The following is a 27,382-nucleotide window of genomic DNA, read 5'->3' as shown; positions in this document are numbered from 1 at the left end:
AAAAAGTGAGGTCCCAGAAGGAACCAACTCTGCCAACAACTTGATTTCAGAATTCTAAGAAAATAAACTGTTGATGTTTAAAGCCATCAAGTCTCTTGTGTTTTCCCTCCCTCCCTCCCTCCCTCCCTCCCTCCCTCCCTCCCTCCCTCCCTCCTTCCTTTCTTCCTTCTTCCCTTCCTTCCTTCCTCCCTTCTCCCAACCCCTCTCTTTCTTCCTTGACAGGGTCTCACTGTATAGCCCTGGTTGGCCTGGAACTCACTCTGTAGATGTAGACTGGACTGGCCTTGAATTCACAGGGATTCTGCCTCCTGACTGCTGTGTTAAAGGAGTGTACCACCACTCTGATGTTTTCTTATGGCAACTTTAGTACACTAATATAGCAGTTACTGAACTTTTCATTGGGAGGCTCTCCTGGATTATCAGGGGATCATGGTGTAGCTATAAGCATCAAATAAAGAAGAGAGAGGCCTAAAATGAGATTAGGGTGATGTGCTGTAGAACTGGACCCTAGGCTGCTGGCTTTAAAGAATTACAAAGATGCCAGATGATGGTGGCACACGCCTTTAATCCCAGCACTCAGGAAGCAGAGGCAGCTAGATCTCTGAGTTCGAGGCCAGCCTAGTCTACAAAGGAAGTTCCAGGACAGCCAGGGCTACACAGAGAAACCCTGTCTCAGAAAACAAACAAACAAACAAACAAACAAACAAATAAAAAAAGTACAAAGATATGGGGAACATGTGACCCAGGCAATGTAGGTGAATTCTAGAAACTTTTTCAAGAATTCTCTCAAACAATCTCCAGAAGGCAGCAGCCTTGCTCTGTTTACAAAGACTTCCTTTGAAAGCCTTGTTCAAGCCTGGTGTGGTGAGGACATACACCCTTCTTAGTCCCAGCACTAGGGAGGCAGAGGCAGGTGGATCTCTGAGTCGAGGGCAGCTTGGTCTACAAGGGCAGCCAGGGCGACACAGAGGAACCCAGTCTAAAAACCAAAGATATCAAGAAAGCTTATTTACAGAGTATAAGACCACAAATTTGGGGGACTTGTTTTCAGTCACACTTTTCCAAGGTGTCTCATGCTTCCTCCTGACTCATTTCCCACTTCCTTCCCTTCCTTCCTAACTAAAAATGTTGACGCAGTTTTCCCTTTTTGTGTGTGTCTATTAAGAATAGGTTATTTTTGACCTGTCTTTAGCCCACTCTTAGGGGAGGCATGTGTGACACTCCTCTGTGTCCTCAAGTGGCCCCAGTGCCAGTTATAAAGAGCTGGGAGCGTCTCAGTCTCGTGGCGCCTGCTCTATGCTCTCACAAAGGCGATCCACCTTGCAGTTTGCAGTCACCTGGCTAAGCCCTCCTTAGCTGGTGTGCTTGGCCTGCCTTCTGGCTGGATGTCCCTCCTAGCCATCCAATCTGGTGTGATGGCAGTAGCCGTGGTGGCTTTTGTTTGCTTGTTTGTTATTAACTGAGCAGGGCGAATCAGATCAATAAAGGGCACGGTCAAAGGGCAGTTACAAGGCCTAGGTGCTCTGGGAACAGAGAAATCTCAGACCTGGCCACGTCACTACCTCTTCTGAACTTGGGCTCATGCTCACACTGTATGCCTTTGAGTCAGTGAGCTTTCCCCGAGGTTTGGGTTGGCTGCTTTCCCAGCCAGCAAGGTTGGCAAAATGTGCCATAAAGCACAGGTGGTTAGGAGACCTATATTCATTTCCGAGGGCTGTCAGAACAAAACGCCACAAGATATGTGGCTTGGAACAACAGAAATTTGTTCTTCCACATTTCTGGTGGCTGGAAGTCCCAAACCAAGGAATTAGTAGGGCTGTGTTTCCTCAGAGGTGGGGAGAGTCCCTTCCCAATCCCTTCGAGGCACAGGAGCTTTGAAACGTGGAGGGTGTACATTCTTCGTGCTCCTTGGCTTGTAGCTCCACCACCTCAGTCTCTACTTTTATTGTACAAAACAGCTACGTAGTGTTTCTATGTCTTCTTCTTTGTTGTTTTCTTTGTCTGCTACTGTCTGGCCAGAACTCCATGTGTAGATTAGCTTGCTTCTGTCTGCAGAGTGCTGGGATCAAAAGTATGAACCATCATGCCCGACCTGTGTCTCCTTACAAGAACTCCAGCCATATCAGATTAAGGGTCCTTCATACTCTACTATGACCCCATCTTAAATGATTACATCTTCAGTTTCCAAATAATGGTCCAATCTGAGACACCGGGGTTAGGAATCTTGTGCTCACAAATCAACCTGGCCAGCTACTTTGAAATGACGGTGGTGGGGAGTGTTCCGGGGATAGAAAGAGGACATGTGAGGCCAGTCACTTATGTCACTAAGAGAAGTAACTGAGAATGATTTTACATGTAAATTGAGATAACATAAACACATGTTTATAGTCTATTTTTACAGTACGGTATGTTTAGTGGGTTGAAAGATGTCCACATCCAGGGGCCTATTGATAATCTTCTTCTGTATGACAGAAACTTCACAAATGTGATTGAGGAATGGAGGTAGAGAGATGGCTCAGATTCTCAGAGTGGTCCCTAGATGCTGACAGCAATTTAAAGTGCTTCTTCATGTTTGTTTGCTTGAGGCGAGATCTCATGCATCCCAGGCAGCCTTGAACCTTACATCCTCTGCTTCTACTATCCAAGTGCCGGGATAGGTTTACAGATGTGTGCCACCACGACCTTCTAAAATGGGGGACAGAGAGGTTACAGACAGCAAAGAGGCCACATTCAAGAAGCAGAGTAAGAGATGAGATGCTCACTGGCTCTGGAGATGGAGAAACTCCCTGAGCCCCTGGAAAGGCAAGTAATGCTTCTTTAGTGGGCTTCTCTAACACGGTCTGCATGCTGCAAATGCGTACTTGAGTAGACCAACCCCCTCCTTCGGTATTACTCACTTGGGTATCTTCCCAGACATCCATACTGCACACCCATGGACAACTATTGAGTCCCCACCTATAATCCCACATGCAGGCAGCCAATAAGGCCCTCTGTTTTCAGGCACTATATTGTTAGTCCTACTCCACTCTCACCCATCTTGTTTAGATATTCTGGTAGTTGCATCCAGACCCACGCTCCATACATCAAACAAGTTGTCAGCCTGGTTCACGTTGCTACCACACAGTACCTGAGACTAAGGACATAAACTTCTTCCTCTTAGTTGTGGTGGCTGAGAAATTCCAGACCAAGGTTCCAACAAGCAAGGGCCTTGTCTCTCTGGTTCCCTGAGTACTCTATCTTCAGGGACAGGAAAGCTATGGCCTCACATGGCAGAGGACAGTGAGAGTAAGCTCACGTCTACCAGCCTGTTTATTTTCTCTTTCTTTTTGGACACAGTGGTCTCCTTAGACAGTTTAGGCTGGCCTGGAACTCTCAGTCCACCTGCTCCCACCTTCCTGGCGCTTGGAATGTAAGGGTTGCAAGGCCTTTTTATGAAGGCATCGACGGATGCTAGGGCAGAACCCTTAGGACTTGAGTATGTTACACTGATGATTTAGTTTCTAACTTGGGAATCTGGGATACATTCAGGCAACAGGGTGGAGACCCAACTACATCGGAATTTAGATAAGCTGCTTCTAGCCCTAAAAGCCTTCAGGCAGTCTACATCCTTCTGCAGGCTACCCAGGGCCACAACACAGTCCCTTCTTGTCACCCACATTCTTCCTGCAGCAGTCCCTAAGTTAGGTTGCCTTCTCTCACCAAACCCTTGGGTTCCCCGTCAATTCTGGGCCTCCTGTCTCCCCTCATTCTGTACAGTTGGGACATCTCTTGTTATCTACGCACTGGACTGACATACTTACCTCAGGAGTCATCTCTGAGAGGCTGTCCAGGCTTCATTGCTCTTTCAGTGACCTGGGAACAAGCTATTGCCTTAGGAGATTACATGAAAGCGAACACATGCTGGTTATCTCCCTAGCCCGTAGACTCTTTATGGTCTGTAACCTCTTTTGTCCTAATATACAGAGCTGATGCAAAATAGCTCTACAAATGTGTGTTCTGTACTATACTCCAGAGTTTGTCAAGTTAGATTGTCCAAGTAGGCTGGCCTGCTGTTTATCTTTGCTTCTATTAGTCAATACTTTGGGGAGTCATGATGGTATTGCAGTGGGGTCCTTCTTGAAGCAAAAAACCAAGGTGAACCTAGCAAGAACCTGCCCCAGTTAGGTGTGTATGTGAGAGAGTATGTGTCTCAACTTACAGGTGTTGTGTGCCAAACCACCTTTACTTGGCTCGCTCATGGGCCCAGGACTAGCCCTTGGCCCCAGCCCAAGCAGAAGCTTCCCTCACCAGGTCACCTGTCTTCGGGGAGAGAGTGGCTTGCATTTCTTCATGGCCCTTGGGTAGCCACCAAGGTGGCTGCTGAAGCTAGACAGCATGGCTAGAGTCACGTGTCCTGGTCCCTCAGCAGCTTCCAGATTAGGGCCCTCCCTGGCTACAGGGCAGAGGCCTTCAGATCACGCGGGCTCGGGAGGCCCTGGCCCGGCCCAGCCAATGGGCTGGCGGCACCCGCATGACCCGCGCCGGGAGGGCGTGGGGAGGCAGGCCGGGAACGCAAGCCGCCGGGCCGAATCGCCGCCCCCACCTCAGCCGGGACGGGAAGTGAGTCGCCGGGGTCCCCAGAGCAAGCCAGCCGGAGAGCGGGTCCCGAAGCCGCCCGCACCCCGGCCGAAGCATGGCGGCCGCCAAGGTAAGCGCGGCGGGCAGGGGCGATCTGGCGCCTAGCGGGGTGCAGCCGGGGGGCTGGATGCGGGGCTCCACCTGGCAGCCGAGGGAGGGCACAGGGGACCGCACTTGCGGCCGCGTGCCTACCGCGGCCCGATCGTGCTGCAGAAACTTTGCCAGCCGGACACTCCCACTTGGCCGGGTCGGGAAGGAGCAGTGTCCCGCGGGACGGAGCCTGGGCCAGCGAGGAGGAGTGCGCGGATGGGGCCAGGTGGCCTGGGACAGGAAAGATCCCGGGGTCACACAGACCCCTCTGCCACCTCGGGGTTCTCCTGATTCTGACCCGGCTGTTGTTGACCTGGGTTTCTCCTTCCAGGGGCCCCAGCTGGGGCTGAAGCCTGATCCTATTACGTTTCAAGGGTTCCGCCCTCCCGCGGGTAGGGAAGTCACCTTGACTTCCGTTTTGGAAAGTGCTTGGGGGACTTGGCCTGCGCATGTTCGTAGCTAGTCCTGGGACCCTTCCCCTCCCCCCACCTCCCATCCTTACCCTCCCTCTCTCCATCTGACAACACTTAGAAGCCAGCCTCGGAGAGGCTTCTTTTTGGAAATGACAAAACAGATTGTCCTGGGAGCTTGTCACTCCTGTGAAGTTGTACTTAAAAGGAATTCTGTGTAATGGGAATCGTTCGCGAACCCGGGGAGAAGGCAGCTCTGATACATTGACCTTTCCTCTTTCACCGGCTCTTCAAACCTGCGCACCATTTCAGCCTCTCTGGACTGCATTTCAACTTTTCTGGCAGAATACCATATTCAGTCCCAATCACTCGAATCATTGGAATTTATTGCTTTTAATTTTAAGTTCACGAAGGCAGCCCTTTAATCAAGCCTATACAACTTCTTAGATCATTTTAAGTGCAGTGAACTTAAATATACCCAACATTTCAAACATTTGTCCTTAATCAAAACTCTGTGATAACCCTCAAGAGGAAAACATGGCCAACACATCATATTCTTATTTATTCAAGCAAACTAATCACATTTGCAATGGAAATTGTAAGCAGACAAATATATTTAAATGCTCTTCTGTGACTAGAGTCTCTCCAAGCTCCCCAAATCCACAGGCTTCTTGTTCCCAGACTGGGTGCCTTGGGTGCCCTTTCCCTGTAACTACTGGGAGTGTAACCCTCAAGAGTGTGTACTGGGTGTATTCGTGCATGTGTCTGCATGAGTACAAGGGTGTGTGAATTATTTTGGAAGCTACATTCGCTCTTTCAAGACAATAGCCCTTTTGTTTACGTTAACTTCTTATGATATCAGAATACAATGATTGGTATGAATCCATTCTCTGGAGTAAATACCCACTCTCCATTTACATATTTGCTGAGGAATTAAGTAGTGTTACTTTATTTGGAGATTAAAGTAATAGTGGGCACCAAATTGTGGCATATACCTCGAAATGGAATGTTAGACTTGGCATATATGGAGAAACTTAAGTAAGGACACAGGCTCAACTTTTTTTTTTTTTTTTTCTCGAGACAGGGTTTCTCTGTGTAGCTTTGCGTCTTTCTTGGAACTTGCTTTGGAGACCAGGCTGGCCTCGAACTCACAGAGATCCGCCTGGCTCTGCCTCCCGAGTGCTGGGATTAAAGGCGTGTGCCACCACCGCCCAGCTTAGGCTCAACTTTTTAGTTGCGTTTTTCTTACTAAGTTATTAATAGGAAAGTGACAGTTGGAGCCAGGCAGGGGTAGCACATGCCTTTAGTCTGAGTACTCAGAGGCTCAGGCAGAGGCAGATCTCTGAGTTTGAGGCCAGCCTGATCTAAAAAAAAAAAAGGGGCAGCTGGTTCTATGCAAATCATGAGAGATTGGGAAAATGAAATCTTCCTTTCCCCCTTACTTTTTGGAAACCTGTGTTCTTTGTTATTTATTCATTGAAACTCACCTCTTCAGTTCTGATAGCTGACACAGACAGACACACAATTACAGTCCAGGTGGACATAACAAAACCAGCTCTGAGTGGATGAGAAAGCCAGGATAAACAGAAAGTAGGTGAAGCTGGCTGGGCGTGGTGGCTCCCATCTTCAATCCCAGCTCTTGGGAGGTAGAGGCCAGCCTGGTCAACAGTGAGTTCCAGGACAGCCAGGGCTGTTCGTTAAACAGAGAAACCCTGTCTTGGGAGAGAGAGAGAGAGACAGAAAGACAGACAGACAGAGAGCCAGAGACAGAGGGAGATATGATCTTAGGCTAATGAAATGCAAGTGTGTCCTTACTGCAGGTACCTGGGCCTTCTAGCATCTAAAGCAAAGACATAGACTTGGAGAGAATTCACTTTGAACTGTTATCTGGGCAGTCTCTCTCTCTCTCTCTCTCTCTCTCTCTCTCTCTCTCTCTCTCTCTCTCTCTCTCACTGAGTCTTACTGTGTAGCTCTGGCTGCTCTGGAGTTTGCTATGTATATCAGAGTTGCCTTGAGATCTGCTTGCCTCTTCCTCTCAAGTGCAGGGATTAAAGGCATACAAAACCACGACAGGCTCCAGGCTCCAGGCTCCATGTCCTTGTTTATGATGTGTCTGAGCTGCATTCAGAATCCACTGAGGGCCATGCCCATCCGTGGATTCCATAAGCCCATTTCTTGGAATGTCTCCCATTGTAGATCAAGGACATTATAGTCAACGTAGTCTTGAAAGGTCCCAGATGAAGCTGTTGTGGGTCCAGCTTAGTTCAAGAATGCATGTTTCCCATTGAGTTGTATTTGGGCATCATGCTTATTGGTTGTTTCTTCCAGCTTTTAGTTAGTTCTGGGCAGTTCTGAGATAAAGGAAGTGCTAATTGTTTTTCCCTTGGAGTTGAGCACAGAGCCGTAGACTGGAAAATTTTCATTTAGGGGTAAAACTGACATACCTGGGAAGGACTGGGCAGCTCATGAAGGAGAAAAGTCCACCCCAATGGAGCAAGGGAGTCTTACAAAACTGGCCTGTGAGCTTGGGAAGGCAACAGTTGTGAGAGAATTCGTTTGCTCTAGGGAACCACTGGAGTGTTTAAGTAGGTTGACTGGAAAGATGTAGCCACAGCTATCTATTTCCTAGTCTCATTTTAGTTTGCTGGGACTTTGTGTGAATGATTCATACACAATCATTCATTTCCTTTGTATCTTTTTATTTGACTTTTCCCATCAACTCAACAGTCAAAAAATTACTTGTTTTTTTCATGCAATAATGATCTGGAACTATCAGTGTTTTTGAGGTGATCTCGAAAGCCTCTTTAGCAATGGCTAAGTTTATGCATTAAGGATGATGGAATTAAACCACTTGAAACTGAAAAGTTAGAGAATGTTCGCTTAAGTTCAGCTGTAAGCAGTGAGAGATGTTCTTGTGTAAACCCAGACATGGGCTGCATTGCTGGGTTTATTTAAATCAGCCTAGAACTAAAAGAAAGGAATTCAGTGATAAAATGAAAGCATCCATTAAACAAACAAACAGGGCCGGGCAGTGGTGGCGCACGCCTTTAATCCCAGCACTTGGGAGGCAGAGCCAGGCGGATCTCTGTGAGTTCGAAGCCAGCCTGGGCTACCAAGTGAGTTCCAGGAAAGACGCAAAGCTACACAGAGAAACCCTGTCTCGAAAAACCAAATAAAAAAAAAAAAAACCAACCCCCCCCCCCCAAAAAAAAAAACCCAACCAACCAAGCAACAACAACAAAAACAGTGCTCTGGAGGGCTGGTGTTTATGCTGCTGATTCCCGCCCCCCCCCCCCATCTTTAGGTGCGTGCGTTGGTGCTGTGATCATTGGTTAATTTGGAACTGTGTACCCTGATCTTTGCAGTATTGCAAATGAACTAGACTTTGGCCTCAAAAAAGAAAACAAACAAACAAACCAAACCCATACTAGAGAGCGGCTCTAGAGAAGGAGTTTCTGCTGGTCTGAAGGGAGCCTTCTCAGAAGTGTAGCTATATCCCAGAATGAATAAATAGAAATAGGAAAGAGCCACCCCAGTGTCAGCAGCGTCTCAGAAGCTGGAGAATGAGAACCCATGCTACATCGAGGAAATAACGTGTGCTCAAAACAATAGTAGCTAACATGAAGGTATGGTTACTAGATACCAAATTCCATTCCAAATGCTTTTCAGTTTTAATTCTGCTGATGAATTTGTCTTCTGAATTAGATATTAGTACTGCCATCTCTGCAATAGAGCAAGACTCAGAAACTCCAAACTGTGATGTGAGAGACCTACAACCTCCTCATTAGAACATTCTGAATCTGCCATTCCAGTCCTGCCATGCTGGCTCCAGGGTTTTTTCCTGCCCTGTGTGCTGACTGACTATGCTAGCAGAGCATGAGGCAAGCCAAGCCTACGGGGAAGGTGTGAGTGATGACGCAGGAGAAGTTAGGTTCCTCCCTGGAAATCAGCCTTTTAATGAAGCCTCTTAATTGTTTACAGAGTGCTTCCTGTGTGACAGGTGCCTTCTTCCTAAGTGCTTTACAAGTAGTCATTGTCACAACAGTAACGAGTGCTTTGTGGGTTTTGTCTTCATTTTACAGTGGGAAGAAAGAAATCTTGGGTTTGGTGATTCTTCAGTGATCCAGCCTGGACTGTAGTCCTGCGTGTCCATCTCAGAACTGTCAGGTCTTGGTAATGCAGTGGTAAAGCCCACTGAGGTTTGGGCTAGTAGGAAGGAAAGAGAGGAGGTTATTTGAAGTCAGATCTCTAGGACCTGAGGTTGACCTTGAACTCTATGCAGATGAGGATGACCTTGAAGTGATCTCCCCTCTCCTTCCCAAGTGCTGTGATTGTAAACATTAGTCACCCCATCTTTTTTTTTTTTTTTTTTTTTCCCCCCCCGGAACAGGGTTTCTCTGTGTAGCTTTGGCGCCTTTCCTGGATCTCGCGCTGTAGACCAGCCTGGCCTCGAACTCACAGAGATCCACCTGCCTCTGCCTCCCGAGTGCTGGGATTAAAGGCATGCGCCACCACTGCCCGGCACCCCATCTTGCATAAAGTGAGCTGTGTTGCTGTTGCCGGAATGGATTTTAAGAGAGCAGGTTCCTGTGATGGAGATTAGTGTTTGGATTTTTCGAGTCTCTGAAATTGTTAGGGATAGGCTTTGGGACTTAATGCAGTGGAAGGTCTTTATTGCTCCTGTTCTTAATCCTGCCTTCTACCAGTGGAAGATAGGAAGTCCCGGGAAAATTTGTAGTTGATCGCTGTCCCCTTAAACTCCTTTGCTTTTTAGACTATTCCTGGGCAGTGGTTCCCAGGCATTTGAATCATCTCGAGGGCTCTAGGAGGTGCCGATGCGTAACTGTCACCTCCTTTCAGGACTGAGTTGACATCTGCTGTGTCTGGCAGCCACTAACCACGTAATCTGCCTCGTGATTCACTGCTGGCTTCGTGGACAAGGCAGGAGAGCAGACTCATAGGACAAGTTAAGGGGAGGGAATGGTGTTCTAACTCCATGAGGGTCAAGGCAGTGGTCACTTCATTCTCTTTTTCAAAAATTCCAGTCTTGCTGATGTTTTCTTTGTTGCTTGGGTATCAAGGTCATATAGTTTTATATAATTATCTGAGAACTTAGATTTTTAGCAACTCAAAGCACCCCGGAAGCTCCTTTTGGTTATTGTAATGTGTCAGTGGTTTTCTGTAGCCATTGCAGGTGTCCAAAGGTGAAATGCGCAGACCTCTTCTAGCCCCTTCCTTGCTCCTGGTCTGACACGTGGGGAGTCTAGGGCTCCCTCACTTAGGGCATGCAGCTTTACAGACTTTGGCCCACAGAAACAGACTGGAAGGCGGGAGAGGAGGGCAGTGCAGTGTAAGAAAATCAGGCTGCACATCTTGTTTTTGGACATTGAGTTCTTTTAGAAGATACCAGAGGAGCATTGACTTCTTAGGGCCAACTCTTGAGCCCTTCACCCTGCGACCAGCTTCTACCCTGTGTCCATACTGAACCAATTCTTGCTATCTCCCGTTATCTCTGAGGATTAGGCCTGCTGGACTGTTCGTTCCTCCACTCCCTGCTTGCTGTCTGCTGCATCTGAAGCGCCCCTGCTTCTCGAATCCTCAGTTTTCCTGGTCCTAAGCACCCCTGCTTCATGTGTCCTGGGTTTTAGGGTGGGCCTAGTCTCCTGAAGCTGTGGGTTGGTTTTGTGTGGGGAGGAGGATGGGTCTGTTGAAAGGACACAGTCCCTAAGGCAAATACTTGATCATAGCAGAGCAAGCCTGCCCTTAGGACTTGTCCACTCAGACTCTCCCGGTGGGTGAGTCCAGCCAACTCATTTAAATGCTTACATTAGGCACAGAACCCTGCTGAATCAGTGGTTCCCCGAGGCATATGTGCAGGAGTATGGTTGGATGTTCCGGCTTGTTTCTTTGAAATATCTAATACCACATACAGTCTCCCTTCCCTTTGGAAAACACCCTGTAGTCGTGTGAGTGAAGAACCGAGTTGGTTCCCTTTGACTTTTGGTGTTGGTAACACAGTTCAGTTGCCAATGTTGCGATTTCCTTGCAATCCAACTCCAGTGAACTGCTCTGCTCGATGACTGTTAGGCTGGTCGCTTTGTCTTGATTTCCACCTGAGGCTACAGTCTGCACATCCTATCCATGAACACTGTTGATGGGAGAGTCAGGTATTTCCCGATACCCTTACTGCTTGTGATAAGACAGCTCTTGTATGTGAGGCATGTCGTACTTTTGGTAAGGAAGTTGTGTGAGGGAGTCTAGTTTGAACAGATGTGTGTAGCCCTGGGTGCATGTTCAGTAGTTTTCAGAATTAAGACACGATGTGGTGTGGAATGACCGTTCTGAGTGCTGGGCATCACGTGAATAGAGCTGCAGAGGACTGGCTTAACATTCCTAAGTAGGATGAGGCTACCAGAGCCCTTCCCCTACAATCTCTATTCAGTAACTGGAAAGTAGGTGAACCTGGTTTCTAGCCTACTTTTTTTTTTTTTTTAAGATTTATTTATTTAATGTACGTTGGGGTTTTGCCTGCATGTATGTCTGTGTGAGGGTGCCAGGTTCCCTGGAACTGGAGTTACAGACAGTTGTGAGCTGCCATGTGGGTGCTGGGAATTGAACCCAGGTCCTCAGGAAGAACAGTCAGTGCTCTTAACCGCTGAGCCGTCTCTCCAGCCCCTCTAGCCCACTTCTGGTGCTGGAATTTGAACATTGATCTCTCTGGGTGCGCCTTATCACCCTGTGGAAAACAGGGGACCATTCATGACTGTCGATCCTGTGGCATGCAACATGGGAAAGCAATTTAGGAAATCATGACGTTCAATGGGAGGGAATATCAAAAGATGTCTGTTGGAGTCTGTGGAACATTCTACCCAACTGCAAACACAGGGACAGGCGCCTGAACCACACAGGGGCTTTACTGAAACTCTGAATGCACTAAACATCCACCTGGTGGCTGAACTATGGCTGCTTTAGTGAGGATGACTTTGTCCACATGGTCCCCCTGGGGAGCCTTGCTGCTGAACTTCTTGTCTGTCCTGAGAGCGGTCTGACAGGTTTCCTTAGATGATTTCCTTAGGTGCTGGTTAGCTGTGGAGCCCTTGGAGGTAGGCCCCAGGCCTGTAGCATCAGCGTCTGCATTTTATTCCCCTCCCCAGGAAATCCTGTGCATGAGGAAGTTCGGATGGTATGCATCTTGGGCACTCACCACCACGTAATTAAAGGCCTCTCTTTGATAAGGATGTAACAACTTTGGTTTCTTTGCAAGTTAGTCCAACTGCTTGCAGAATTAAATACATAGTGTCTAAATCTTGTATACATTTTAGGATCTTTGCTTTGAGTGTCCCTTGGGGCCCAGGTATTCTTTTGTAGCCATCTTCAAGTGATTATTTAAGGGGACTGTATAGGGGTTGTGCTTTCCTCCTATTCCTTACTTTTCTCTTGCCTGTTGAATTTTGACATTCTCTCCAGTGATCTCAGCCCTAATATCCTGTTCTCACTGCTAGCCTCATGTGACCCAGAGTCTTACCGATTTTGTGGGCTTCTTGCCATCAGCATTTTGTGGTGAACTCTCAGGCTTGATCTCTTTCTGCTCACCCTCCTTAATTCTCCTTTGCAGCTTCTCTCCAGAGTCCCTGAGTTCTGTGGGAGGTTGGCGTCTCCAGTGCACGCCTCCTCTCCCTTCAGTGCCTGTACGTGTCTTTTGAAGAGTGACCATGCGTGTCGTTTTGAGCGCCAGCCTGTACTTTCAGATGTTTGCTGTAAACCTCAATTTGGGTATCCCAGTGATATTTCAAACTTTGCTCACCTAGCGCTGAGGATATCTTCTTGGTGTTTTTTAGTTTCTACCTGTAATTTGTTTGCTCTGGGCAGCCAGGAGAGGCTATCTGCAGGCATCTGGATGTGTGGAAAATGGGGTGTCATTAAACCCACCTCCTTTCCTGGAGTGCTGTGTCTTGGCCACTCCATTGAATCCAGGTCCTTATTACTTCTTAGTTATACAGTCATCTCGGTTTCCACACTGGTCTTCCCATCTTTGGTTTCTCCCTTTCCGTTCTTCCCACACCTCTCCAAGTAATCCTCAGAGATCAGCTCCTGTTCCTGTGATGGTAACAGCCTTGTGTTCACAGGCACAGCACTTAACAGTTTTTAAAACTGCATTCAAACGTGTAGTTGACACCAACTGTTTGCCAGCCCTGTTCTAAGTGCTGTTTTTTGGGGGGTGGGGTGGGGGCGGTGCTTGGCTTGTTTTCAGGATCATCTTAGGGAGTGAGGTGACCAAAGACCCAAGCTTCATTATTTGATCTTTCTGTTCATCTCTGAAAAAGCAGGGAAGGTACTGCTCATGTCATTTGGCAGGCCAGAAAGTTAAGGTTCACAAAGGCTATGCAGATAGTAATGTCTGTATTATATCAAGAGTATAACACTTAGAGCAGCCTGGCACTTCAGTAAGCACTATATATCAAGTGCTTATTGAATCTCCACAATAGGCATAGGCTGTGCTATTATTATCTCTACTATTCAGATGGGAAAACTCACCTGGTACAGAATAGGTATGTTTCATGAGTTACAGAGAGATTAAGTATCCTCTCAGGTCACACAGCTGGTAAAGGGCTGAGTGATGGTTTGAATACAGGTAGCTTGACTCTAGAGTCTATATGCATCACTAACTCTCTTAATGTACCTCGATACAGTGTGGATACTGTTGCCTATAACATGACATTTAAACTCTTTGGAAAGCTAAATTCTCCTTAGAATTGGCTATATTTTGGAAATGATGTGGATGGAACCTAGAGCTTTGTATAGATTATAAGTGGGTATTCGGTCACCCTGCAACATGCCTGCCATCCATCCATCCATCATGCATCCATGCATCCATCCACCCATCATGCATGCATCTACCCATCATGCATGCATCCATGCATGCATGCATCCATCCATCATGCATGCATCCATCCATGCATGCATGCATCCATCCATCCATCATGCATGCATCCATCCATCTTCATTTTTATAAAGGGTCCCTTTACATTGCCCTGGCTGTCCTGGAACTCATTATTTGGACCAGTCTGGCCTCTAACTTACAGAGATCCTCCTGCCTCTGTCTCCCCAGTGCTGGGATCAAGGGTGTGTGCTACCACACCTGGCCAAGTTGTATTTTTGTGGCAGGTTTGTTTTGATTACTCATCATAGTTTATATTTGGCCTATGGTTGTCAGTCCTTGAAGTTTTGCTAATCTTTAGGTTATTCCTCCTTTTTTTTTTGTTTCTTTGAAGTTTATTTCATGAGGGAAGTTTATTGCTTTTCCTGCACTTTCCCACAATTTCAAATTTACTGACTGCATCCCCTTTATGCTTCGTGTTTTGGATGGTTTCTGAAGGATCATGTTAGTGTCATGCTTTTAGTTTTTTGTTTTTTTTTTTTGTTTTGTTTTTTCAAGACAGGGTTTCTCTGTGTAGCTTTGCGCCTTTTCCTGGAACTCACTTGGTAGTCCAGGCTGGCCTCGAACTCACAGAGATCCGCCTGGCTCTGCCTCCCGAGTGCTGGGATTAAAGGCGTGCGCCGCCGCCGCCGCCGCCGCCGCCGCCGCCGCCGCCGCCGCCGCCGCCGCCGCCGCCGCCACCTGGCTCATGCTTTTAGTTTTGACTAGCACATTAGATGGTACTAGGTGCTCCCATCAGGCACTGGGGCTCACCTGGAAGCACATAATTCTTGGTTATTTTGAGATTGTGTTTGATGAGTGGGTTCAGATGGTATCATCTAGGTCTTTGGCTAATGGTTTGTTAGTAAGTTTGAATATTGGCAGTTGCTCTACATGGAGTATCAAAAGTAGTTTTCATCCTTTAAATATGCAGGCTTATGCATATGCTTATACTTTATGCACTTATGAGTATGTATGTATACACATGAGTATGAATCATAATTCTTAGAAAAGTAGTGGATATTATGAACAAAATAGGTATTAGTTAATGGGCATAGAGTTTGTTTGGGATGATAAAATAGTGCTGGTGGATTCTAACATTTGAATATACTAATGCCACTGGATTATATACTTAAAAATGGTAAATTTAGGGGGCTGGAGAGGCTCAGTGGTTAAGAGCACTGACTGCTCTTTCAGAGTACTCAGGTACAATTCTCAGCACCCACATGGCCACTTATAACTGTCAGTAACTATAGTTCCAGGGGATCCAACACCCTCACACAGACATGAATGCAGACCAAACACCAGTGCACAGAACAAAAATTAGAAAAAAATAAAAAAGATAAATTTAATATAATGTGCTAGATTACCAAAACAGAAACAAATTAATTAGAAATAGATTGTAACATTGGGTTAAAAAAAATTCCAGTAGTCCATAATGGATGATTACTATTTCTCAAATGAGTCAAATTGAGACAGAGAGGTAAAGGTTTTTTATTTTATTGTGTTATTTTTAGTTTTGTTAACCAAAGGATATCACCTAGGAAAATTTAAAACAAGATGTCAGAATTAGAAAGCAAGACAAGAATCATCCTGTAATTTGCAAGTAATAATTGATTCAGCTAAGAATTGTCTACAGCTACTAAAACCCTTTGGTGAATGATTGTTAGAATTCCCGTCTTCTCAAAGTGTTACCTGGTAAATAAATGACTTACTCCTTACAAGAGGAGCAAGGGACCTTTACAGTGGGGAATTCAACCAAGTGGTCAGACACATATGGGGAAACTAGCCTTTGTATATGCTGAAGTGGTGCAGTGGGAAGTATCCAAGAAGATCTTTGTCGAGTTCTTGCCAAATTCTCTAATCTCAATCTGATAGAAAGTGGGCCTGACTTTAAAAATGTATTATGAGTGAAAAGGGCTGAAGAAAAGAGACTCCCAAAGAGACAGGACCAAATGCAGTGTTTGATCTTGGTTACAAAATGAATGAAAGAAACAGTTGCCTTACTTGGAACAACTTTGTATTTATTGGAGTATATTCATTTGCTAGGGCTTCCATAACAATGTGCCAAAGATTGGGCAGCTTAAATGGCTGGAATTAATTTTCACAATTCTGGAGAGCTAACAGTCTGATATCAAGATCTTGGCAAGGTTGACTTTGCCTGTGGCATCTCTCCTTGACATAGTGGGATGCTTTCTTGTATCTTTGTGTGATGCCATCTGAGGTTATATCCTGATTTCCAGTCCGTCCTCCCTCCCTTCTTCCTATTCTCTTATTGTTGGGGTTTATTAAAAGGTCTTAATGAATGTTTAAGCATGGGTATTGTTGGGGAGCAAGTGTGTGTGTGTGTGTGTGTGTGTGTGTGTGTGTGTGAGAGAGAGAGAGAGAGAGAGAGAGAGAGAGAGAGAGAGAGAGCATAATTTCCAGGCACAAGGACATATTTATCGTATCAACTTAATAACCTCATTATAGACCTTTCTTCATTTACAGTGGTCATATTCTGAGGTGCTGGGATTAGAATTTAGGGAGACACAGTTCAGCTCAGGACAGAAAATAACTCATGCTCAAGCTATCCAGTGTGGTAATGTTGAGGCTCTCAGGACACTAATCTTTGAAATCCTTGCTGTTTTTTTTTTTTTTTTTTTTTTTTTTTTTAAGTTTTTATTTATTTATTATGTATACAGAAGAGGGCCCCAGATCTCATTACAGATGGTAATGAGCCACCATGTGGGTGCTGGGAATTGAACTCAGGACCTCTGGAAGAGCAGTTGGTGCTCTTAACCACTGAGCCATCTCTCCAGCCCCCCTTGCTGTTTTGTTTCTTGCTATATTTGAAGCTCCTGTGATCAGGGACCTTCTTTAGACCTTGATATCCCTCAGAATATCTGTCACATGACATTCTGACACATTGTTCGTTGATTGACTCATTCGTTTGACACACTAACCCATGGCAAGGTGAGTGGAGGAAGATTTTCTGCTGTAGATTTATGGTTTCTTGGGAACTTCTTCACTTTTTAATAGAACATCCATCTAGTCCCCTCCGTCTCCTAACAAAACAAAGAACTGTTTGGAAATACTTGGAATGTGTATGAATGATCTCCAAGAGAAAGCAAGATGGAGAGTTGTGAGAGCCAAAGTTACATTTTCAGTTTTAATTACAATGCTTAAGAGATCTATGAAACAAAAACACCTCTGATCTGTAAGCCCCTTGCCCAAGGACAGATAGTCCCTGAAATGCTGGAGGCTTGTTTATGGGAGATAACAAGTCACATGGTTTTCACCCATCTGCACCGGATGTGCTCGATCCCATGTGGGCGAGGGTCACTGGCAAGAAATATGTCAGGATGTATGCTTGCCCCTGATTGGATGTAGGCTGGAGATAAATATGTCAGGATGTATGCTTGCCCCTGATTGGGTGTAGGTTGGAGATAAGTCAGGATGTATGCTTGCCTCTGATTGGACCTGATGGAAAACGTAATGAATTGTGGGTTTTTCTTCTTAAGCCCTTGCAAAATCTGATTCTGGGCCATTTTCCAGGAACCTGGGTATGGACCTGGCCAGAGCCCATCCACCTGGCCAGTATTTATTTAAAGGTTGCTTCAAATTTGGCTTTAAATTGTGGTAGTGGTCTTATTCTTGACCAGTGGAATTGACAAGTGAGCTGCTAAGCATACCATTGGGTTGTCTGAAGGTAGATGAACCCAGAAAGGCTTCTTCCAAAGGTGAAACCTTGACAAACACTCCCTTTTGATTATGAAAGTTCAGTTGCCCTGTTGGGGACGATTGCCAGCAAGTCCAAACAGCATTGCAGCTCGTTCCAGGTATGCTGGATCATCAGGTAGCTTGAGGACTGGTGCTATTGTCACTGGAGAGTTTGGGGAGTGCCATTTAGGGTGTTAATGTGTTACTCAGAAAACTGGGGTTCCTCTCAGGGTTTTTAGTCTTGTTAGCAATTTAAGAATCGACTGGAGGACAATTATTATTAGAGTTTAAAAGAAAAACCCCAGAGCAGGCAAGCTGTAAAAATCTCAGCAGCACCAGGCTGAGGAGGATGGAAACCATGCCTTCGGAGCTGGGCGTGGAGCGCAACTATAGAGGCCCAAGACAAACATCCATGGGGCAGACGTGGGGTGTAGTAGGGAGGGAGCGACAGACGGAGGGTGAGAAAGCCCAGAATGTTCGGAAAGCATGCCCAGGCCATGGCCAGTATCTGAAAGAAAAAGAGAGAAAAGAAAAAGGGAAAGTTATGCTGGTGTGAATACTTCAGAAAAACTGGCAGGCATAATCCAGCTGAATGGCTCTCTAAGTGGCTGCTGTGAGAGCAGGGTTTTTTGTAAGGAAAAAATACATGCTCTCATCAAAGGGATAATTTTCCCTTCCGCATCTTTAGCATGGCTTAAAGTGAATCAGCCTTCCTCAGGGGTGGTTTTTTTTTGCCTGGGGATTGGCCCTAGTTGGACTAACTCTTTTGTTTTGGCTAGTTTAGAATGTTGGTGTCCTTCCAATGGCAGAGACAGATTGCAGTCTTTTGAGCAGGAAGGCACACCTTTCTCTAGTGGTCCTTGGCAGCACCCGGATCTGGGCTCCTGTGACATTCTCTACTTTGAAGTGATAATGATCGTAAGAGATGGGCTGAAATCAGGAGTTAGATGTAAGCCATTTCCATCATGAAAATCCAGACATCTGGTTCCAAAGCTGTTCACCAGGACGGATTAATGTCTGGATTTGCGCTTCAGTCACACCGTCATGTATAGCTGTCAAGTCCAAAGCCCCTCATCCCCCAGATGGCAGTACTGGTGACATTGTCCTAAACTGAAGGACTTTGCCTGTGTAAATAAGCCGAAAGGTTTCTGTTTGCAAGAAAAGCAGATCTCTAAAGTAGTATCTGTTCACCAGGAACGTCTCTTAAACCTCCAGGAACCTCCTTTAACTTCCCCAAGGGCCAATTGACTGGCCAGGGCACCCAGTTGCCGCCCAATACGGACAGCCTCTATAAGCTCGGGTCCCCATTCTGCTGATTGTCCTATAAAAAAACTGCTCTGCTCTTCTCTCTTCTCTTCTCTTCTCCTCTCTTCTCCTCTCTTCCTCTCCTCTCCTCTCCTCTCCTCTCTTCTCCTCTCTTCTCCTCTCCTCTCCTCTCCTCTCCTCTCCTCTTCTCCTCTTCTCTTTGATCTGTCTCCCCAAGAGATGACCTTGGCAGTTTGATCCCCAATTAATATTTCTGCTACTGAGTGGTCTAGTTCTGTAGTTTGTCTGTACCATCACTCACTTACATCCTTCAGGCAAGGATGGCCATTTAGGAGTTGAGAAACCAGAGCTCAGTTCCAGTGTTCTTGGCTGAAGAATCTGATATTCTTGGAACTGCTGCTTTTGGGGAACCCTTCCCTAACCCATTTGTACATTCTCTCTCTCTCTCTCTCTCTCTCTCTCTCTCTCTCTCTCTCTCTCTTTTGGTTTTTGGAGATGAGGTTTCTCTGTGTAGCCTTCAATGTCCTAGAATTCACTCTGTAGACCAGGCTGGCCTTGAACTCACAGAGATCTGCCTGCTTCTGCCACCCGAGTGTTGGCATTAAAGGGTGTGTGCCACGACTGCCCAGCTATTTCTTTCTTTCCTTCTTTTGTTCTTTCTTTCTTTTAATCTCTTGTTCTCATTCAGTTTTAAAACTTTTAATTAAATTAATTAATCAATTTGTGTACATGCATGTGGAGGCCAGAAGTCAATGCTGGGTATTAATGCTTTCTCAGTTGCTCTCAAAAGAGACGTGTATGGTCTCCATTGAACCTGGGCACACCTGGCGGGTCAGGCTGGTGGGTCAGCAAACAGCGGGATCGGCCCATGTCTGCCTCCCCCCCTTCCCTAGTATGCTGGAGTTGCATACGCGTGTGTCCACACTTGGCATTTTATGTGGGTGCTGGAGATGGGAACGCAAGTTCTCAAGCTTGCCTGGCGAACGCTTTATTGGCTGAGCCCTTCATCCCCCGGCCCTTCAGATCTCTTCTTTGACCTTTGTGCTTATCAACAAGAAATGCATGTACTTCTTAGCATCCATACTCTTGTTTTCTTCCCATTGATGTGGGCTTTGAGTTGGAGAATTCCACCTTCTTCTGCTTGTCTCCCATCTCTGTTCTTCCAAGCTCAGCCCCGGGTCCTCTGCTCCGCGTGGCTCACGGAGACGTTTGGTCTCGTCAGCAGCTTGAAGAGTCTGGTGGTGGCCTTTAGCCTGGTTTGCTACTGGGTCATTTGCCTTTTCACATTGATTTGTTCCGAGAGGACAGTTACATGAAGACCTTGCCCCCTTGCCCTCTTGGCATCTTGTTTTGCTCTTCTCAGCTGCTTGATGTTTAACTGACTCACATTCGTTCTCTGTTGATCCACCTCTTCCTGTGTGACCTCTCATGTGTGCCGTATTTAAAAGCCAGCCTTCGTGCTTAATCTTTCAGACGAGATGATCACCTGTGTGTTTTTCTAGTGCCTTTTCCATCTCTTTCTCTTGTTTAATTGTGAGCATTCACTAGTCATCACAGGTGCCATGTGATCAACAGCGTGACCTGCTGCCACTGGCATCAAATCTGGTTCAGAGGAAGCTGTGCAGTCTCCCGAGCTCTGGTATCTTGTGCTGCTGATTCACTCAGCTGGGCTGTTCTGTCCTTGAAAGGATGAGGCTGCTGCAAAACCAAGAACTGCTAGAACTGGCCCGGGCTATGCGTTTTCATGCAATCTATATTTTCTTTTAACAGATGAGAAAAAAATCCCCGAGTTCATGTTGCTTCTTAGTGAAAGAGTCAGAGTTTAAACATTGCAGAGGCCCTCGGAAAGGTCCAGGTAACACAAGTGAGGAGAATCTGGTCGGAAAGTCTCCCTGGAGGAAGAGGCACTATACTTCCATTTTTGAAAGAAAACAGCATTACTTAGAATCCTCTTTATGCCAGGTGGTGGTGGCGCACACCTTTAATCCCAGCACTCGGGAGGCAGAGCCAGGGATTTCTGTGAGTTCGAGTCCAGCCTGGTCTACAGAGCGAGATCCAGGACAGGCACCAAAACTACACAGAGAAACCCTGTCTCGACCCCCCCCCCCAAAAAAAAAAAAAAAGCCGGGCGGTGGTGGCGCATGCCTTTAATCCCAGCACTCAGGTGGCAGAGCCAGGAGGATCTCAGTGAGTTCGAGGCCAGCCCGGGATACAGACTGAGTTCCAGGAAAGGCGCAAAGCTACACAGAGAAACCCTGTCTCGAAAACCCCCAAAAAATAGAGAACCAAAAAAAAAAAAAAAAAATCGTCCTTCTGGATATTTCCCATAAACATGCAAAGGTGAGATCGTATCATGAGCTCTTATCCCCCTATCTGGTCAGTAATACTTACCAGTTTATAGTCACTAGTTTATCCTTTCATCCCTCATTCTCAAAGGTGAACCTCAGACCCCATGGTATCATCTCTAAGGACTTTACTTTAGTCTGTGTTTACAAATGGATTTTTTTCTTCCCTTTTCATCCTTTCTCTTTTTTCTTTTCCCTCGAGACAGGGTTTCTCTGTGTAGTTTGGTGCCTGTCCTGGATCTCACTCTGTAGACCAGGCTGGTCTCGAACTCACAGAGATCTGCCTGGCTCTGCCTCCCAAAAGTGCTGGGATTAAAGGCGTGTGCCAGCACCGCCCGGCTCATATTTTTTCTTTTCTTTCACCCCCCTTTCTTCTGTCTCTCTCTTTTCCTTCTCTTTGTAGTGCTGGGATTAAACCCAGGGCAAGGCAGGCACTCCACCATTGTTGAACTGCATCTAAACAAGGTTTCTGTTTATTTCTGCCCTGGCTGGAGTACAGGTTGTGAGCTGTTGTGTGGATGCCGGAAGTCAGATGTGGCTGCCTGGAAGAGCAGCTAGTGCCCATAACTGCTGAGCCATCTCAACAGCCCCTAAACAACCTTCCCTTCCCTCCCCTTCCCTCTTCTTCCCTCCTCTCCCCTCCCCTCCTTCTTTTGCTTCATTTTCTTTTTCCTTTTTGAGACAGGTACTCACTATGTAGCCCTGGCTGGCCTGGAACACACTATCTAGACCAGGCTGACTTTGAACTCATAGAGATGCACCTGCCTCTTCCTCCCAAGTGCTGGGATAAAGCCGTGCCACCAAGCCCTACATAAGATTCCTAAAAACAGGATCACAATGCCATTTTCACACCTGAAATTTTACAGTAATTCAGTATTTATAAGCAACCATTCTGGTGTGTCTTTTACCGTTTCCCTTTTGTGTTCAGCAATCGTAGCATTGCTCTATCAATAAGGCTTTTTTGACCTGAGTGCTCTTCTCTGTTCACCTCATGCTGGTTCTGTTCACCTGAAAAGTAGGATAATATTTTGCTTCAAACCATGGATATATGTTCATATTAAGACTCTGCCATGTGCTGTGTGACATCCCATCAAGTTACTCAACCTATCTGTCTTCGTTAGGGTTTCTGTCGCTGTGATGAAATACCATGACCAAGAAGCAAGTTAGGGAGGAAAGGGTTTATTTGGATTACACATACCATTGTTCATCATGGAGGGAAGTCAGGACAGGAACTTAAACAGGGCAGGCAGGAACCTGGCGGCAGGACCTGATGCAGAGGCCATGGAGGGGTGCTGCTTACCGGCTTGTTTCCCATGACTTGCTCAGCCTGCTCTCTTATTGAACCCAGGACCACCAGGGTCACCAGCTGAGGAATGGCCCCACCCACACTGGCTACACCCTTCCCCATCAATCACTAATTAAGAAAATGCCTTACAGCCTGATCTTATGGAGGGAGGCATTTTCTCAATTTCTTCCTTTCGGATAACTCTAGCTTGTATCGAGCTGACATAAAAACTATCCAGTACATTGCCTATACTTCAATTTCCTCATCTACCAAAGTGGCATCATTTCACCTACTTGCGGGGAGGCAGTTGGGAAGGTCCAATGTGTTTATGTTTGCCAAGCTTAGGATAGAGCCAGGCATTGTAAGCTTTGTGGGAGTGTCAGCCATGACTTTGGAGTCCCATCAAAAGTCCCTGCAGTGTGCAGGAGGGTGATGGAGTGCTGGGGCAGAAAGGTGTAGCCCAGGACAGGGCTCTCGGCTGTGCAGAATGCTGCTTCTCCTTTACTTCTGTCTGGATGTCGACTGCTTCATTTAGAGGAGGTTGGTGCCTGGCGAAATTCTGAACAGATGTGTCACTTAGCGGAAGCCATTTCTCTATTGTCCCTTTGCCTCTGACGTTCTCTCCCTCTGCTCTTACTGAGTTAGCTGTTCTCTCTCCGGAAACCATTCTAAGTTTTTAGAATGTTGTCTGGGCTCTAGGAACTTGTGATAGCTTAAGTAGGGCCTTTCAGGACTTTATAAATATGTCATGCGCTTTTATATTGCTTTGTTCCCCAACAGGAATATGCTTCCCTGTCTTCAGGACAGCACAATCAGGTTTTATTCATTTAAGGAGCAGTAGTAATTTGACACTTGCTAATATGTAACCAATTATATTGGGAGGGATAATTACAATTGCAGCTGGTTCCTAATTATACTCTAATCTCTATGCTTTAAAAAATTGAGACTAAGTTCAGCATATAATACCAGAGAGTAATATTCTTCATCAGGCAGGCCATGATTCTAAGTGACAAAGACGTGAATTTGATGTCCAGTGTGGTCCAGTTGCAGGATTCTTCAGAGGGCTTCAGACTCTCCTCCCATGTCCCTCAAGTGTTAAAATGAATATCCAAATGCCCTTATCTGGGGTCCTTTCTGACTTTGTAATGTATATAGCTACATAGTTAAAAGTCTGAAATACTTCTGTTTCTTTCTCTGGAAATTAGAGGAGTTGATGGCTTTTTCACCTTCAAGAGCTTCAGTGGTGTTTACATGAGATCTGCTTTGAAAAACTGAGCACTAGGCCTTTCGTGGAGTTAAGGGTCCAGTAAAAGCTACCAGGATGTTGCTGTGGCCAAAACTAAATGATCCAGTCCCAAGCTTTGCTTCTGCCTCTGGTATACTGTGTGAAAGTATGTGCCATCATCATATAATATGTACCAGTCACTCACTGCTAAGTCTGCCATTTCCCCTGGGAGAGGGTCTTATCAGTGCTTGACATTAGGCCTGGAATGTTCCAGCCCTCATAGGTGATGGTAGTATGTAAGTGAGCAGGTGGAACATCACTAGTTACCCTGTTCTCGACAGCTGGGGGTTGAGTAGATGCCCTCTACCCTTCCCATCCCCCTGAGATAATTTGACAACGTCTGGAGAAATTGTTTTGGTTGTCCCAGTCTGATGCTATTGGCATCTGGTGGGAAGAGGGTAAGAATGTTGCTAAAATCCTACCTAGCAACAAAGAATGATCACTGGGTCCTACAACAAAGGTTGAGAGACCTGATATGAGGCAACCTGACCACCTGGACTGTAAGCCCGAGGAGAAGGAGGCATGGACTTGGGACAGATCAGTCTGTATTGGACCCGCAGTGTTCTCAGTAGTGAAGGACAAGACTAAGTGAATGAGAACGAGCACGCGACTGCTCCTAGGTGTGGCTGAGGAGAAGGTTTATTGTAGATAGGAGGGAGAGAACAGCCAGAGCATCTGGAAGAGTTCAGACTGAACATGGCCAGCAGAATCGACTCGGCCAGGAGGGGTTGGGGGTGGGGGTGGGGAGCAAGAAGAGTCGAGAAGGTGTTTCAGATGAAGAGAGGCGCTCCAGGAGCGACCAGCAGTAAGGTTGAGGGAGTCCGTGGCCAAAGTGCTGTGCTATATATAGGCCAGAAGCTGGAGGAAGGGAAGGGAAGCCTAGCCCCTGGGTTCGGGGTAGGGGACAGAGTGAGAAGTGCTAAAAGGGACCATGGATACTTGTCCCGGGTTTCTTTGGGACCTGGCAATAAGGTTGTATGGAAAGCAAGGGGATTGCTCAGGTGTATGTCCAGTGACTTTGCCCAATCAAGTTCATTTTGACGTTTCCAGCTACCCATCATCCTTTGCCCAGCTTTCCTGCGTTGGAGCAACTCCTCATCATAGCAGTCCTGGCTCTCCCAGCATAGGCGTCAGCTCAGTTTCCCTCCCTTGCAGACAAGGCCTGTAGCAGTGACCTCAGCTCTGCCGAGCAGACACTCATGTGCCAAGTGATTAGGAGTAATGCAACATGAGGGCACGGGATGGTGTGATATTTTCACTTCAGTTTACCTAGGCAGTGTATAAATAGGCAGGCAGTGTGTCCTGCTTTGAGTGTGATACTGGATTCTTCCCAAGCCATTCTAGGCATTTGAGGGTATTGTTGGTAGCTCTTTGGTGGTGGCTGATTCTCCAGCTTTCCTCAGGAGACAGCAGATGTTCCATATAGCACTTTATTTGTTTGTTTGTTTGTTTATTTATTTATGACAGGCGCATTGTATCCCATGTTAGCCTTGAACTCACAGTGTAGCTGAAGGTGACCTTGAACTTCTGATCCTCGTCCCTCTTCCCAGTGCTAAGGTTATACGTGTGGGCCACAATGCCCGGCTTGTGCAGTGCTGGGAGCAGACCCCAGGCTCTTGTGGATGATAGCCACGCAGTCTACCAAAGGAACTGTGCTCCCAGCCCTCCAAAAGCATTTTATGTAAACTGCTTTTCTCTTTAGCATATCATCTTTTGTTATCTAGGTCTGAGTTCAGGGCATTGGGCCCTGTTACCTTCCATTTGTATTTGGGAGCGGTGGGCGATGTCCTGAAGTCTTGTTATCAGCTTGTTTTCTTTGGCAGTAGCTGATACTAATCCTTGCCAGCAGTAACAGCTGAAGATTTTGAGGATACATTTTCTTCATTCTAATTGACTGTTAGGCAGGCATATGAAAGGGAGAAGGTAGGGTTTCTTATCATTTGCTCACTTCCTAAGCGCAGATTTCAAACGCAGAGATGTTAACTGACTGACCTGTTGACTGACTGGCCCAAGGTCATTAGGCCTGGCTGGGTCTCCAGGTTTTCTCCCTGACTTCTGCTGTGGACTCCAGGCAATACTAGCAGCTCCTCGTCTCTATAAGGCAGGGACATGTAAATAGAAAGGTGTGTATTTTAGAAAATATTCAGAGTGTCTCTTGTCAGTTTTTCCTCCAGGGAGCATTTACTGGAATGCAAGTTTCAGCTTAATGACGATGGGAGAATTGAAAGTGTGTTTAAAGCCTTTTTGGCGTAACAGAACCCACAGCTGAAACACCCCCATCGAGTGCGCTTACCCGTTACACTTGGTGTCTTAATACCAGATTTTTAATCTCGGTGGTTTAGAGTTGGTTAATGTTTGTCTGCCGCAGCACAGTCACAAGTTACCGAGCTGTTCTGATGAACATCTGCAGCACTCTGAAGTGACCTGCCTGTTAATTACCCTGTGGGCCCTCGGGTGCTTTGGAAGTGAATTGTTGAGTGATAGGAACCTTTGAGAGCTGATTGCCCAGAAATGTTGTGGTTGGGAGAATGCTTAACTCGGCATTTTGTCTATATACCGATTTATACCTCAGTCACTTCTTGTATAATTACAGCTCTTCACTTATGAGAACCTAAGGAAATGTAACACAAGGCTCAAGCGAGTGATTCTCGGTGACTTCAGTAAGAAATGATTTTTGTAAATTTGATGAGACACCCTCTTTCTTCCCTCAAGGCAATGGTAACTGTGGTTTTAGGGAATTCCAAACTTTCTTTTGCAATAACTGATTGTATCAGTCAAGGTTGACTTGCGGGGAACAGAATCCTCTCTGGCTGGTTTCAGCAGAGGGAGATTTATTACAGGCTATTAAATGGCTTATAGAATTTGTTGGGTAGGTGAAGAAACAGACTTGAGGTTGAGCTCTTAGGAATGACTTCCAGAGCCTCACAGCAGAGCAGGCCACCAAGGGAGCAGTGGCCTCCTGTGCAGTCAGGTTGTCTCCTGCCAAGTGAGGGGTGTTTTGGAGGACATGGCTATGAACGATGTGGGAGGCCAGGACAGTGTCACAGGAAAACCAGTCACTCTGAACAGAGGTGTCTGCTAGCAGAAGCAGTAAGAGTGTGGTGGCCCGAGCCTCCCAGTCTTTTCCTTGCAAATCCCTCCACAGTTCTTCTGATTGGCAGGCCCTGGGCCATATAGCTGCAAAGGATTCTGAGAAATGTAATGTTCGCTATGTAGTTGGCAATACAGGAAGATGGAGAGAGGATGTGGGCTGCAGCTGCTGAGTTGCTAGGCGATACCAAGAGCACTTTCCACTAGGGTTTGGGTCCTCTTACACTGGTTCTCCTGTTTCCTTTCTTGTTACCCCATGCTGGCTTTCACATGTACACATGATGGCCTGCTTTTGATGAGTTACCTTTTCTGGTTTTTACCTATCAAAGATAAATAATCATTTAAGGTAATCTTTTGGATAAGCAATCCTGTGAT

At 46.3% G+C, this 27,382-nt stretch overlaps 1 protein-coding gene across 5 annotated transcripts in view; it reads left to right on the top strand.

Moving 5' to 3' along the window:
* Positions 1-4,543: 4,543 nt before the first annotated feature.
* Positions 4,544-27,382, top strand: part of Slc25a13 (solute carrier family 25 member 13) — a 182,742-nt gene continuing 159,903 nt past the window's right edge. For 2 of the 5 annotated variants that reach the window (XM_052720290.1, XM_052720289.1), the window contains exon 1: positions 4,544-4,687. In XM_052720290.1, the coding sequence (XP_052576250.1) occupies positions 4,673-4,687 (15 nt within the window). In that variant the 5' untranslated portion in view covers positions 4,544-4,672. Of the gene's footprint in view, positions 4,688-23,073; positions 23,173-27,382 lie in introns of those variants that run through there. The other 3 variants (XM_052720292.1, XM_052720291.1, XM_052720294.1) reach the window with 3 other exon arrangements.

This window comes from Peromyscus californicus, unplaced genomic scaffold (assembly GCF_007827085.1).
Source record: "Peromyscus californicus insignis strain IS unplaced genomic scaffold, ASM782708v3 Scaffold_6__1_contigs__length_162567912, whole genome shotgun sequence".
Lineage (NCBI taxonomy): Eukaryota > Metazoa > Chordata > Mammalia > Rodentia > Cricetidae > Peromyscus > Peromyscus californicus.
This window is presented reverse-complemented; position numbering and strand designations above follow the sequence as displayed.